Here is a 15487-nt window from a genome sequence, read left to right on the forward strand (position 1 = left end):
TGATTGTCCTATCTGCCATCTTTACCAGTGCTCAACTTGATCTCAAAATTTGAGTTTTGTGCTGTTCTCAACTTCTCAAGAATCCAGCCTCTGATTGGATGAACTGGAAACAATCTAAAACCCAAAGGGCGTGATCTTACCAGCTCGTCCCACTGGTCGATCAGTGTGGTGAGCCGGTAAGATCGGGTAAGAGATGGAAAATCAGGTTCATGCCCTGTTTTTCGCCTGTCGTGCTCTTACCGGCACTGTTTTGCTGGTGAAATTGGCTTCATGCCCATAATGGACGCAAAGCCTATTTCAATATTCATTACTTAATTTCTTAATTACTTAAATATGATTTGTGAGTCCAGATGTTTTTATCTGAGGCCCGCTTGCCCTTACCTGATCATTGGTCAAGGTCCTCACCAACGGGGACCAGATGTGATGACCTTGCTGGTGGCAACCGAGGCCGTTGAAGGCACCTGGGTGGCCGGGGGCAGGGCTGGGCAGTGCCATCCTAAAACTGCCAACCTGACACCCCAGCAGTGCCTGCCTGGCACTGTCAGCATCGCACCCTGTGGCACTGCTCACAGGGCATCCTGGTGCCAAGGGGGTGGGGCATGACCTGAGGGGGCAGTGACGGAGAAGCAGAGGGAGCTCCGTTGGGGGTGGGAGAGGGGGAAACTCTGCAGAGGGGGTGGGTGTTCATCAGCCGGGGCGGGAAGGTGGGGGTTGGGGGTGTGGGTGGGGTGATCGGCTGTGTGGCGATCGGAAGAAGGGGTGGTGGCTATGCCCGGGGGAATACCGCACAGAGCGACAAGAAAATTCCGCCAATCGGTAGTGAAATTGAATGCTCCTCCCATTATAAATGCGGTGTGGGAACGAGATTCGGCTAAAATTACACCCAGTGTAAAGAGACACAAAGAACATGTTGAAACAAAGCTTTTTAACTAATATATTGATCATTTGGTTTCTCCTGGCGCTTTTGAACGACCTTAACGGTGAGTTGATGATTTAGTTAACAGTAAAATCAGGATAAAAACATCAGAGGCAGCGAAAGGGCGGCAGCGTTATCTGTTTCAAGAGGTTTTTTTTTCTCCTTTCAAGGACACCGGGGATGCTTATATTTGCAGCATTTTCTGTTTTTTTTAGATCATCAACAGTTATGGATTATTTCCGCTATGGCACCCGTCGAGGACTATTCTGTGTCGCAAATCATGAGCCCCCCCCCCCCCCCCCCCCCGCAATCCTGGTGTTCACGGGGGGGTTATCAGACTTCGTCAGGCTTCAGTCGAAACCTTTATTTCTGGCATGTTTTGGGTGTTAAAACAGTTGTTGTTAGAGCTGGCGGAGAGTTTTGGAAGGTCAGGCTAGATCGGCGGGTTGGGGGAACCCTTTGGGGTTCAGGTTTGGTGGGGAAAATCACTGGGGGGGGGGCGGTGCAGTGTTGTCCTATGAGGGGGCTTCAGTTTGGGTGTTTACGATAGTTACCCAGAAATTAGAGATTTTAATTCTTTTTTTTAGGAAGTAAATATTGACGTAACACTGGCACAACGTTAGAGATTTTAAATCACATTTTAGGATGATTCTCAATGCAGTGTAATTGCCCAGAATTAGCAATCGGGGCAACTGCCATGCATACCCCCATTCGCGGAAAAAGTTCGAGCAGGATTCGCCAACACATTTTGCGGAATTTCTTACCTTGGAGATTTTGACCTCTTTTGTCAATATGGAAGCAGCTGTATTTGTGTGATGTGGGAATTGGTGATCATGCCAGCATTTATTGCTCCTCCCTGTGTGTTTGAGAATGTGCTGCAGTACCACTGCAGTAAAGATACAATTGTCTGGCTTACTAGGCCATTTGTTTGATTTATTATTGTCATAGTAAAACGTATTGTTTCTTGCGTGCTATACAGACAAAGCATACCGTTCATAGAGAAGAAAACAAGAGAGTGCAGAATGTAGTGTCACAGTCATAGCTAGGATGCAGACAAAGATCAACTTCCTGCGAGGTAGGTTCATTCAAAAGTCTGATGGCAGCAGGGAAGAAGTCGGTTAGTACGTGACCTCAGACTTTTGTATCTTTTTCCCGATGGAAGAAGGTGGAAGAGAGAATGTCCGGAGTGTGTGGGATCCTTAATTATGCTGGCTACTTTGTCCAGGCAGCAGGAAGTGTAGACAGTGTCAATGTGTGGGAGGTTGGTTTGAGTGATGGACTGGGCTTCTTTGTTTTTTGTAGTTTTGTGCGGTCTTGGATAGAGCAGGAGCCGTACCAAGTTGTGATACACCAGAAAGAATGCTTTCTATGGTGCATCTGTAAAAGTTGGTGAGAGTCCGAGTGTACATACCAAATTTTATATTGATATGAAATATTGATTTAGATTGTATTTAAATAACTGAAACTAAATTCTCCAGTGAGATTTTAACTTGTAGCTATGATCATTCGGGCAGGTTTAGGCAAGCAGGTCTGAGGTCCATTTGGTGTTTGACTACATTAAAAATTAGGAATAGAATAATCTGCACTTTATTAACTGAGAAGTCTTTTTCCTGTAAGCTATCGAGCAGATGTATAGCTTCAGGCTACTTTCACCAAAGAAGCAGTTAAAGTCAATAATGCCTTTTCTTTGCTATATTGTCTGGGATTTTCTAGCCTCTCTGTAGCAAGACCCGCTGTGGGGGATGCAGCAGGCCAGCCAAACATCCATTGACTTTTGGTGAGACTGGAAGATCCCAGCAGTAGGTGGGAATGGAAAATCCTGGCCAAAAAAAATCAAGGGGGCGTGTTTCACATATCATAAGGGGTCTGGGCCTAAACACGCTGGCAAAACCTGGCTGCATAGAGATCAGGTCACTATCTTTAATCATAACCTGAGTAAATCCCCCCCCCCCCCCCCCCCACCACCCACAATGGTCTAAGGGACTCCCATTCCCACCCCTGATCGGAGTCGTCACTTCTCTATCCCCCTCCCACCCCACTCCCACAGTCTGAGCCAGCAGCTGCCAGCACTCACTTCCACCCACATACAACGGCCATTGCTGGCAGCCCCAGCTCCTCCTCTAGTTGTGACATGATTCGAAGTGATACCAAAATGAATGACAGTGGTTATATTTTATTCGTTATCAGTAAGATTAAGAGCTATGAAACTGCAGCAGTGTTTCCATTAAGCCCTAGATAGATTACCACACAACTGTGTCAGGGGTACAACAGTTGGGCCATGTTGTATCAGTCAATGTGCTGTGTGTATGGTCCCTCCACCAGCTCATACTTCCACAAGCAATGTGGCCCTTAACCTTTTGGTCAAACATATCACAAATGCCTTGAGATGCCTTTCTAACATCCTTAAAATACTGCAAAGCCTTTGGAGACCAATTTAACCTAAAGCTATGATTTGAGCCCAATTACAAAATATGCCGTATACCAATCATAAAAACCGGACAGTGCAGAAGGAGGCCATTTGCCTGCACTGACAATCCCACTCAGGCAATATCCCCATTATCCCACATATTTACCCTTCCTAATCACCCAGACAGTAAGGGGTAATTCAGTATGTCCAATCAACCTAACCCGCACACATTTGGAGTGTGGGAGGAAACCAGAGCACCCGGATGAAACCCACGCAGACACGGGGAAAATGTGCAAACTCCACACAGATATTGACCCAAGGGAGGAATCGAACCCAGGTCCCTGGCGCTGTGAGACAGCAGTGTTAACCACTGTGCTGCCTAACCTATACACTCAGGCCTGATCACTCTTTGATACCCTGAGTGTCACCTGTATTTTTGCTATTCTAGGACTGTTATTAGTTAATTATCATTTCAATGCTAGTGAATAGTAAAAGCCAGGAATATATGCCACTCAGCTGATTGAGATTCAAAGCATTATTGTCTTCTCTGCCCTGTATTGGTGTCTGGAATTTTACAAAGGTGTGTTTATCTAATGGTTTTCACATGTTTTCATGCACATTAAATTTCTACTGAAGTTTAGCTTCTTACCATTTGGTTCCTTTTAAACATTTGGGATCAATGAATGCACAGACCACAGTTTCCCATCAAGCCATCTCTCAATCACATTTACCCAGGACAAATTGCAAGCAGGAATGGAAATGTGGTTTAGTATAAAATTCAATGCAAGTGTCAGAAACTCGAATATACAATGTTCCGGAAGTCCTTTCAAAAGACAAGAGTGCAAAGTCACATACAATAGAACTAAACAATTGTACAGTCAATCACAGTATTTTAATTAGTTTTTGTTATATTAGCAAGAAAACTGATGCAGAGATTTCCCAGTATTCTTAATGTGGAAGCATTCGGTGGGGGTTGGAGTTATCCAGCGACTGGCCCCTTCTTCCAAGCAACCCTGTAAAATAAAACATTGAAGAGTTTATTTAGCTGTGTCTTTAATGACACTTGCCCTGCCAGAAATAGTAGCTGGTGATAAAGCCATTGTAAGAGTTTTGGAAACCACACAAGGCTGACAAGAAACATAAAGGGCTTGAACAAAGCCTTCCCAAACATCTTGATTACCGACCCGGGTTTAACCTCATTGTCTCTCACCAGCTCCCTGTAGTATCTGCCTACTCGCTACACAATTTCCTGTTTGTGCAGAATTAGGCTGTTCCTCTCCCACTCTTAGTTCTCTGTTGATGTGTTGTACATGACAATTGCCTTTGCAGGGATAGAATAGAATGTCAAAGGGATCTGATTCTCCGAGGCACTTCTTTTCCCACTATACACACTGTGTGCCCGTAAACCAGGGAGTGAGAGGCAGCCAGATTTTTCCACCGGTCCTTCAAGACCAGCAGCTTTCCACATGGCAGGTTACATGGGTTTACCAGAGTGGTTGTGCTGCTTCTTTGTCTGTTCTTTTCCTTTATAACTTCCCTTCTGCACTGTGCAAGGTGCTGCCTCCTTTACCACCTTCTTCTTTACTCACCGTTTATGAGTTTGAACACCACAATCACCACAATCAAATCTCCATTTAACTTTCTGTTTAAGATGAAGGACTCTAGTTTCTGGAATTTCTCCACATAACTGTCGTCCCCTCGACGTTGGCGGTATTTTAGTAAATATTTTCTGCACAATTTCTAAGACTCTGTCATCCTTCAGCAAGTACAGTGCCCAAGTCCAGATCATTAATATTTATCAAAAAGGAGAGTGTTTCTAATATCTTGGAGAACAGAATATAGTAAAAGTTTAACCAGTATTTTATAAAGGTTAACATTAGTTTATATATCCGCTGTGGCTCAACTAGTAGGTTTAAATCCCATTCTAATGCTTGAGCACAAAAATCTAGACTGACATTCCAGTGCACTACTGGGGAAGCTGCACTGTCAGAGGTGCTGACGTTCAGATGAGGTGTTAAACAAAGCCACACATTGGCTGCTATATGTCCTATATACAACAGTGGCTACACTCCAAAAAGTACTCCATTGGCAGCAAAGTGCTTTGATAGGTCTGGTAGTTGTGTCAAGTATCATGTAACTTCCACTCTCTCTTAATTCCTCCTTGCTTTTGTATTTTATTCCTGGAGTAATAAAAGGCTATTTTAAAACCACTGTCAAATGTTCAAAGATTTCTGGACATAGACCCGAAGTTTCTCTGTTCTTGCACTCCATTCCAAATTGCACTGTTTCATTCAAATTGTCTCTCTATATTCTTCCTAACAAAATGCACCACTTCACACTTCTTCTGTTTGATCATCCATGCTAAATTTAATTTGCCATGTGTCTGCCATTTTACCAGTAAATGCCCTCCTCAAGTCTATTATTTGCCACATTGATTACTACATTTCTGAATTTTGCATCATCTGTAAACCATGAAATTATCGTGTTTGGATTATTAATATTAATCAAAAAGAGCAATATTTCAAATAACTTGGAGAATACTACTGTATACCTCCATCAGTCTGAGAACTAACTGTTTACCCTACTCTTTACCGGTCTGTACAGTCAATAATCATGTATCCGTGCTATTACTACCTCGTTAATCCCATTAACCTGCTCTGTTACTTCATCAAAGAACTTTATCAAGTTAGTCAAACATGCTTTGCCTTTAACCAATACATGTTTTATTTATTACTCCATGCTTTTTCAAATGTCAACTAATTTTATCCCAAATTAATTTTGACACCATTATTATTTAGCTGACTGTCCTTGTCCCCACAGTTCCTAACGTCAGCTAGTCTCCTGTCCTCATAGCCAGTGTTCAGCGGGGGCTAACTTTCAACTGGGATGCTCATTTCAGATGTGAGTGCTGTGCCCGTGCATAGGCTCCAGCCTAAGGCTCAAACCAAGGTTGTTGTTTGGTCTCATCCAAATATTCTGGGTGGGTTACCAGGGCATAATGAGAACACAAATGTAGCTCAGCATCGGGACCAAAATGTCTGGGCCCTCCATAGATTGAACCAAAATGTTAAGCGCTGGAGAGCTGTGACAGGAGCTGCAGACCATGCAAGCAAAAATTAAATTAGCAAAATCATCTGTTGCAGTATGGCTGACTTTTGAGTGCCCCACCCTTTCCCCCCAAAGGCATCTATTTACAGGACATCAGTTGGCTGTTCAATCCTGGTACCAAATGTGAGGACTCCATTTTTGAGTCATTATGCCAACTGGCACAAGAAACTGGCAACGGGTTCCTACAATCAACATAAGAGTTCAACAGTAATAAGGTTCTTACTGCATCAGGTGGCAGCAGGAACACCAGCTGTCCCTGTTGTGAGGTCAACTGAAAAAAATTAAACCGTGGGAGGGTCTTGGCCAGTTGCTTCTTTTCCAGAAGCTGCTGAGAATTCCTCCCCTTTTCAAAGATTCTGAAATAGTTTTGCATAAATTTGTTAAGTGTACCACAGACCAGGGCACACAAGTTAACACTGCAAAAATAATGACTCAACTTTTGGTGCCAAAAATCATGCCTTTGCTCCACCCCACACTGTTTTTTATGGTTCTAGACTTCTCTTAGTAGTCAGCCTCAAATTTTCACCACAGATATGCATGTTTTATATTTATGTTATATTATATTGCAAAGATGAGAGGCAGTTTAAGACACGCTTGCAAAGAATAGTGTGTATATAAATAGTGAGTTACAAACATAAATAGATTTTTAAAAAAAATTTGCTCATTGGGTGAGAGTGTCGCTGGCTAGGCCAGCATTTATTGCCCATCCCTGACAGCATTTAAGAGTCGACCACATTGCTGTGGGTCACACATAGGCCGGGTAAGGATGGCAGATTTCCTTCCCTAAAGGACATTAGTGAACCAGATGGGTTTTTACAACCATCGACAATGGTTTCATGGTCGTCATTCGACTTTTAATTCCAGATTTTTATTGCATTCAAATTTCACCATCTACCATGGTGGGATTCGAATCTAGGCCCCCAGAGCATTACCTTGGGTCTCTGGATTACTAGTCCAGTGACAATACCACTACACCACTGCCTCCCCATTTCCAAACCAGAAAATGAAGTCTGAAGCTGCTTTCTGCTAACTCACCAAATAATTCTACCGCAGTGGACAAACTGGTGCAAGAATGGAAGGAAAAGGCAATCTAAACTGATGAGAATGCCTAAAACCAAATGTGCCACCAAATGGCCTGATCTTGGGAAGCAAATATTGGAATGTGATTTCAAATCATTGGAGCAGTTTTACATCGTCACCAGGAATGAAATGCGTTAAAACATACTTAAGTGTTAGCCAAATTGAACCCAGACTCCAGCAAAGATTTCAGACCAAGTTGATGTGGCCGTTTAATGGAATGAAACAGTTCAGTGTAGTAACTGAAAACCAGGGTTGCTCAAATACTACCAGAAGACCTCAACGCCAAAGTAATGTTTTCATGGATTATCAGACAGCAGTAAAAAAAAGCACAGGTCCCTCGTAATTCACATCACCAAAATGGATAAAGCTTCTCTAAATTTTGATATGTCCAGCAACCAAACAATGAAATGGAAAGAGTCTGAAACAGTTCTTCCTGGGAACAAGAGAAGACACATTTCACAGTGGTTCTAGCCTCCGTGACAGAGAGAATTAAATTAAAGCCTATGGCAATTTTCAAATGAACATCACGTTCCCTGAAGGAGCTTTTTTGCAACTCTACTGTGGCAATAGTTGGATGCATGAAGATGCAGTGGAGTTCTGGATCAATAATGTGTGGAATAGCCATCCTGGTAGCCTATGTAGAGGGTTGTAGAAAGTTGTTTTTCAAACTGGAGGTCTGGACCCACATTGTCTGTATATTTAAGACCAGGCTAGCTGTAGGATTCGCATTCTAATCAGTATTCTGCCTGTTTGCACTGTTTGAGAGCAGATTTCCACTCCATCTGACGAAGGAGCAGTGCTCCGAAAGCTTATGGTATTTGCTACCAAATAAACCTGTTGGACTTTAACCTGGTGTTGTGAGACTTCTTACCAGTGGTGTGCCTCAGGGCTCGGTGCTGGGTCCAATGTTATTTGTCATTTATATTAATGATTTGGGTAGGAATTTAGGAGGCATGGGTTAGTAAGTTTGCAGATGACATAAAGATTGGTGGCATAGTGGACAGCGAAGAAGGTCACATAGGATTGTAATGGGATCTTGATCAATTGGGCGAATGGGCAGATGAATGGCAGATGGAGTTTAATTTAGATAAATGTGAGGTGATGTATTTTGGTAGATCGAACCAGGGCTGGACTTACTCAGTTAATGGTAGGATGTTGGGGAGAGTTATAGAACAGAGATCTAGGGGTACATGTTCATAGCTCTTTAAAACTGGAGTCACAGGTGGACAGAGTGGTGAAGAAGGCATTTGGCATGCTTGGTTTCTTTGGTCAGAACAGTGAATACAGGAGTTGGGACGTCTTGTTAAAGTTGTACAAGAATGGTAAGGCCACACTTGGAATACTGTGTACAGTTCTGGTCACCCTATTATAGAAAGGATATTATTCAACTAGAGTGCAGAAAAGATTTACTAGGATGCGACCAGGACTTGATGGTTTGAAGTATAAGGAGAGGCTGGTTAGACTGGGACTTCTTTCCCTGGAGCGTCGGAGGCTGCAGGGAGCCTCAGGGTGATCTTACAGAGGTCTATATAATAATGAGGGGCAGAGATCAGCGAGATAGTCAACATCTTTTCCCAAAGGTAGGAGAGTCTAAAACGAGAGGGCTTAGGTTTAAGGTGAGAGGGGAGAGATACGCAGGACAATATTTTCACACAGAGGGGGGTGTCTAGAACAAGATACCAGAGGTAGTAGTAGAGGTGGGTACAAATTTGTCTTTTAAAAAACATTTAGACAGTTACATGGGTAAAATGGCTATAGAGGGATATGGGCCAAATGCGGGCAACTGGGACTAGCTTAGTGGTTTCAAAAAAGGATGGCATGGACAATTTGGGCCGAAGGGTCTGTTTCCATGCTGTAAACCTCTATGACTCTATGGGAAGAATGTAGCTTATTGATTTGGGACGTATTTGAATCCCGTATAAGCAGTGAGATCAAGAGGTGCCTGCAAAGAGCTAACACCCACATCACAGTTATATCGGGGGTGTTAAACATTCATAGTTCAGTGCCTTTGGAAGATATTCAAGGACCATGTTTGCACCAAATGGAATAGTTGGATAGTTGATGGAAAAGAAAATTTCACCAACAGTGGAAACATGCTTTGCTCTGATGTTTTGTATGCTTTTGTTATCAAATCGTGGGATGCGATTAGCAAAAAGTGGAATCATATTCTGTAAAAAAACATTTTTAGAATTCATTTTATGGGATGTGGACATCAGTGGCTGGCCAGCATTTATTGCCCATCCCTAGTTGCCCTTGAGAAGGTGGTGGTGAGCTACCTTCTTGAACCCCTGCAGTCCCTGAAGTGTAGGTACACCCATGGTGCTGTTAGGGAGAATATCCATTTCAATGAATGGAGAGGAAGAGGGTTTGTTGCAAAAATGCAACATCTGAACCAGAGTGAGGCAACAGCCAAAGTGACTCCGAATGAAATCACTGAACTCTGTATTGGATGCTGAAGGTGATGACTTTGGCATTTTAAAAATGTTTTGTGTATCATTGCACAATTAATTGATTCAGTAAATTGTGTCCTATTAATTTTGAGAGTTACTGGTGCTGTTGTTTTTTTCACATTTTAATAATGGGAACACACACACCCAAACCGAAAGTTCACATTTTGTAGCTGGCGTTATCAGTCAAGCCCCATTTTTGGAAGGATGTTTGGAGGTTTCAAAGGTTGATTTATAGACTCCACTCTGTTAAGTACTTTTTAAACTGACTAAATTTCCAACGTATGCAACCAGCCACAACTTTAAAGTCAACTGGATGTGATTTACTGACACTGAGACTTGAGCTGTCTCAGTTGGCAGGAAATATATAAATATAACTGATATAACTGGCGTTACTAAGTGGCTTGCAGAGATGGCCACAGAGCAACATGTGAACCTGAGTCATTGAGCGTGATCTCTGTTGGTGCAAGAACCTGTGTTCCTTTTTTGCTTATCAGCTTCACCAGTCTTTACTCCTACCCTGCCCTCGCCTCTGTTGTCAAACCTGCTTAGTTCTGCCGAGCTTATTTAGGTGTCAGCCATGGTTCACCTGATAAAACTCTTGTCTCTTGTCAGACGGTCCTGAGTTCAAGTCCTAGTTCAGAGAATCCAGGTTGCAAAAGTCATTGAACTGGGGCCCTGTCTGACCATTTGGGCTGAGGTAAAAAAATCATGTGACACTATTTGACCAATCTCTCAACCAGCTTGCTAAAACAGATTTCACGGTGGATAACACTGGTACCATTCCAACAGTAACAGGTAATGCAGAGCTAATAGAATGAAAGAAACTTAGAATATTCAGCAACAATAGGGAAAAAAGTGCTGAACAAAGTATTGGGATTGAATGCAGACAAGTTCCCAGGGTCTGATGGCATACATCTTAGGATTTTAAAGGAAGTGGCAGCAGGAATAGTGGATCCATTGGTTATAATATTCCAAAATTCCCTGGATATGGGAAAGGTTCCAGTGGATTGGGAAAAATGTTAATATAACACCCTTATTCAAAAAGGGAGGGAAGCAAAAAGTAGGAAACTGTAGACAAGTTAGTTTAACATTTGTCATTTTGAAATTGTTAGAATCCATTATTAAGGGAGTAATAACATGTCATTTGGAAAGCCAGAACTCAATCCATCAGAGTCAGCATGGTTTTGTGAAGGATAAATCATGATTGACTAATTTGATAGAGTTCTTCTAAGGTGTAACAAGCAAAATGGATAATGGGGACACTGTAGATGTAGTATATCTGGACTTCCAGAAGGCATTTGATAATGTGCTGCACAAAAGGTTAATACACAAGGTAAGATCACATTGGGTTAGGGGTAATTTATTAGCGTGGATAGAGGACTGGCGAAGCAACAGAAAGCAGAGAGTTGGGATAAATGAGTCCTTTTCTGGTTGACACAATGTAACTAGTGGGGTGCCTCAGGGTTCGGCCCTCGGGCCCCAACTACTTACAATGTATGTTGATGACTTGGGTAGGTACAGCATGTACTATAGCCAAATTTTCAGATGACACCAAAATAGGTGGGATAGTAAGTTGAAATTTGGAAATAAGAAATTTACAAATGGATATGGATAGGTTAGCTGAGTGGGTCGAAATGTGGCAGATATGGGGACCGCTTAAATCAAGTTAACAGTTCACATTTTATAAGTGTGTGGTTAAGTATGGGGTTATCCATTTTGTTCAGAAAAAATAGGCAACTAATTATCTAAAAAGAGAGAAATTTCAGACTGCTTCAGCGTAGAGGAATCTGGGGGCGGGACTTTACGGCCTTGCTCGAGCGAGACCAGAAATTCCCGTTCGAAGTCAAAGGAGATTTCCGTTGTCGGACCCGATTCCATGGCGGGTGAGGTGGTAGAGTTCCAGCCTGGGTGTCCTTCTGGGTGAAAACTAAAATGCAGGTATGACAGGTAACAAGAAAGGCAAATGAAATGTTGGCATTTATTGCTAAAGGGTTAGAGTATAAAAGTAGGGAAGTGCTGCTGTGACCGTACAATGCATTAGTGAGACTGCATCTGAAGTACTGTGCAGTTTTAGTTCTGTAACTTGAGGAGGGATGTAGTTGCTTTGGAGGCAGTTCACGAGATTAATCACTGTGAAGCAGACAGGGAGGAGTGTGAAGCAGTCCGGGATAATAGTGAAGCAGACAGGGAGGGGTGTGAAGCAGTCCGGGATAATAGTGAAGCAGACAGGGAGGGGTGTGAAGCAGTCCGGGATAATAGTGAGGTAGACAGGGAGGAGTGTGAAGCAGTCCGGGATAATAGTGAAGCAGACAGGGAGGAGTGTGAAGCAGTCCGGGATAATAGTGAAGCAGACAGGGAGGAGTGTGAAGCAGTCCGGGATAATAGTGAAGTCGACAGGGAGGAGTGTGGGATCATTGTGAAGTAGACAGGGAGGACTGTGAAGCAGACCAGAAGGAGAAGCATAGTGGCTAGCATTGCTGTCTCACAGTGCCAGGGACCTGTGTTCAATTCCAGCCTTGGGTGATTGTGTGGAATTTGCACATTTTCCCCATGTCTGCGTGGCTTTCCTCCAGGTGTTCCAATTTCCTCCCACAGTCCAAAGATGTGCAGGTTAGGTGGATTGGCCATGCTAAATTGCCCCTTGGTGTTCCAAGATGTGTAGGTTAGGAGGATTAGCAGGGTAAGTATGTAAGGTTATGGGGATAGGGCATGCGGTGTGTGTGGGTAAGATGCTTTGTTGGAGAGTCAGTCCAGATTAGATGGTCACCTTCTGCACTGCAGGTATTCTATGATTCTATGAGGGGTTTGTGTTAGGAAGAGAAATTGAGCAGTTTAGACGTATATTCTTTAGAGTTTAGAAGAATGAGAGGAGATCTAATTGAGGTATATAAGACAATAAAACAGATTGAAAAGTAGATGTGGAGAGGATGTTACACTTGTGGGGCATCTAGAACCAGAGGTCATGGATTTAGGATGAGGTAGCAGATTTAAAACAGAAGTAAGGAGAAATTACTTCTCTCAAAGGCACATGAATCTGTGGAATTTACTACCCCAGAATGCAGTGGATGCTGGGACATTGAGTGAATTTAATGAGGCAATAGACAGATTTTTAATTAATAATGGGTTGAAGAGTATTGGAGAACGGGCAGGAAAGAGGAGTTGAGGACGAAATGAGATCAGCCATGATCATATTAAATGGCAGAGCAGGTTTGAGGGGCTGAATTGCCTACTCCTGCTTCTAGTTTTCATGTTCTTTACCTAGTCATTATTTCCTGACTGTTGGTGGAACTTTGTGTGAAAATTAGCCACCACGTTTCCCACATTATAGCAGTGACCATGCTTCAAAAAATACTTTATTGACCGTAAAACACAGGGACACGCTGAGGTCAAGAAAGCTGCAAAATGCAATCAAGTTACTTGTTATTTTCCTTTTGCTTTCCTAAGTGTAATGAGGTTTAATACCTCAGCAGTAATTAGAGTTGCCTAGTGCTCATCTAAGTGCACCAGACAATGAACACAGCAGCTTATTTTGCAGCTGAGACCAAACTTGTCCTCATCCACTGTTCACTCTCTCAATTTCCAAAAGGGTAGGCAGAGGAATCAGCAGGGATAGTCTAAATTTCTGTTTATGGGTGTCTGATTCGGTGGTCATTTGAGGTAAGAATCCGGATGCTTGAGAAAGACTTTACTATCTCCGCAGAAATTATGTCATTGAACAGTTTGCTCTATCTATCCATCACAGCACTTCCTTGTTTGAACTAGTCAGAACTGGAAATGGTTGTGTACATAAAACAAACACACAAAAAGTAATGGAAACCAGATCAGTCTATGCACAGTTAGTAGCTGGATGCAGTTTACACCGTGAGCCTTGCACATGGTATAGAATAGCGACTCAATTTAATTATATAGTACACTAACTGACCCAGACGGAATGTCATTCAGAGTCCCCAGCTTCTGGTCACTCGCTATCCAGTCAGCCTTCTGGGTAATAGGCCATCAGTGATGTGGTGTATCCCTGTAGCACAAAGGGAGGACAGGCCTCTCACTAAGTGGCTTTGAGAGTGGACTGGTTTGACAGTGATCAGACCACCAAGTGGCATTGGCCAGTGTGTCATATAAATTAAAATCCTGTCGCTCCTCAAAGGGCTGAAGCATTTTTGAGCAAATACACCACATGTTTCTCGTGAAACACACAAGTTGTTTTGCCTGAAATATTATCTAAATCATCCTTAAATTCAGCTCCAAACTGCCACCCTGTTCAGTTTTTTCCCCCACCCTTCTGACAGCAAACAGAAACAGCTGCTGTATAGTTGTGTATATTATTATTATGGGGCATGAATGATGGATATCACGGATGCAAATATTTGAACAGAACTCATTCCCAGAAACATGCAAAGTCTAACAGTCAAGGAAGAGGAAAACAGGTTTCCAGGTGGCAACAATGTCCCTTGAATAAACACTTTATAGTGGGACGAGGTAGAATGGTTTTTCAGAGAACCGGTGTATACTAGATGGGTGGAATGGCCTCCTGCACTGTAACGATTCCACGAACACAATCAAAAACTGTTCAGTTGGATATTCATCTTGTCTGCTATTTATTGGATCTTGTGCTTACATTAGTTGCAGTGTTTGTCTGAAAAGTAATAAAGTAATTAATTTAACACATATGTTGAAATAGAGAACGTTGAGGTCCTATACCAATGAAAATCTTTCTCTTCATTTGTGCGCATTCATAGTTCGTCCATTGTACTTGTGTTGTTTCTGAAGAACAATTTTATTTACAGGCGCCAGCACCGGCTGTCGATTTGCAATGCAGCTGCTCCTCCTTTATTGATCTGAAGGAGAGCAGATTGTGAAAACAGATGTCAGAGAGCACATGTTAAACAATAACCTCTCTTCTTAATTGCATGCTTGTGGGTTTAATGACTCACTGACTTTGATTACCAAGGTCTTTACTACTTCCTACTCGTGCATTTGCTCTCCTCAAAACTATGGTAAAGGCTGTAACATGTTTGCTCCTCCCCAAATCGAACCGTTTCCATTCCTCTCTCAAGGGTACTAATTCTTGCTGATTATGGGTCCCCAGTATAAACCAGTTGCCATGGCCATCTGCTTATTCTTCCTATGTGATCATGACAGTAAGTGGTCAGAGATCTTTTAGAGCTTGTAAGGCACTGCAGCTAAATGCAAACCTATCTTCACACATGTACACCTTCCAACAGTGGCCACTGAATAATTATTAGGAGCAGAAACTGTGGTTGATGTTACACTCCCCTGCCCCACAAGCCCAACTCTCGGGCCAACCACGGCCAACTGACACTGAGGCTTGAACCCAGGGACTTTCCTCAATCGTTGAATAACACGCTCATCAACTCAGCGAATCATCAGAGGATCTAAGTGCAAATAATTTAATACTATCTTTTCTCAAGTTCTTTGCTAATTCAGGACAAAATCTAACATTGACACTGACGTTCCCCAAAATCTTGCTCCCGTTCATGCCGGTGAGAACTTATGGTCCCGCCAATG

At 42.7% G+C, this 15487-nt stretch overlaps 2 protein-coding genes across 10 annotated transcripts in view; one reads left to right on the plus strand and one right to left on the minus strand.

The window, feature by feature from the left end:
- The first annotated feature begins 606 nt into the window (after positions 1-606).
- The window catches only part of LOC144496871 (SLAM family member 9-like), a 74925-nt gene continuing 60044 nt past the window's right edge, over positions 607-15487 (plus strand). For 4 of the 8 annotated variants that reach the window (XR_013498461.1, XM_078217443.1, XM_078217447.1 and 1 more), the window contains exon 1: positions 644-980. Coding sequence is in view for 7 of the 8 variants with exons in the window: in XM_078217443.1 (XP_078073569.1) it covers positions 908-980 (73 nt within the window). In the remaining variant the exon portion in view is untranslated. Of the gene's footprint in view, positions 981-15487 lie in introns of all 8 variants that reach the window. The other 4 variants (XM_078217448.1, XM_078217445.1, XM_078217444.1 and 1 more) reach the window with 3 other exon arrangements.
- The window catches only part of LOC144496870 (RNA-binding protein 4B-like), a 157664-nt gene continuing 146246 nt past the window's right edge, over positions 4070-15487 (minus strand). Inside the window, exon 5 of one of the 2 annotated variants that reach the window (XR_013498459.1) lies at positions 4070-4336. The gene's annotated coding sequence lies outside the window, so the exon portion shown is untranslated. Of the gene's footprint in view, positions 4337-14534; positions 14797-15487 lie in introns of those variants that run through there. The other variant, XR_013498460.1, reaches the window with a different exon arrangement.

Source organism: Mustelus asterias, chromosome 8 (genome assembly GCF_964213995.1).
Source record: "Mustelus asterias chromosome 8, sMusAst1.hap1.1, whole genome shotgun sequence".
Classification (NCBI taxonomy): Eukaryota; Metazoa; Chordata; class Chondrichthyes; order Carcharhiniformes; family Triakidae; genus Mustelus; species Mustelus asterias.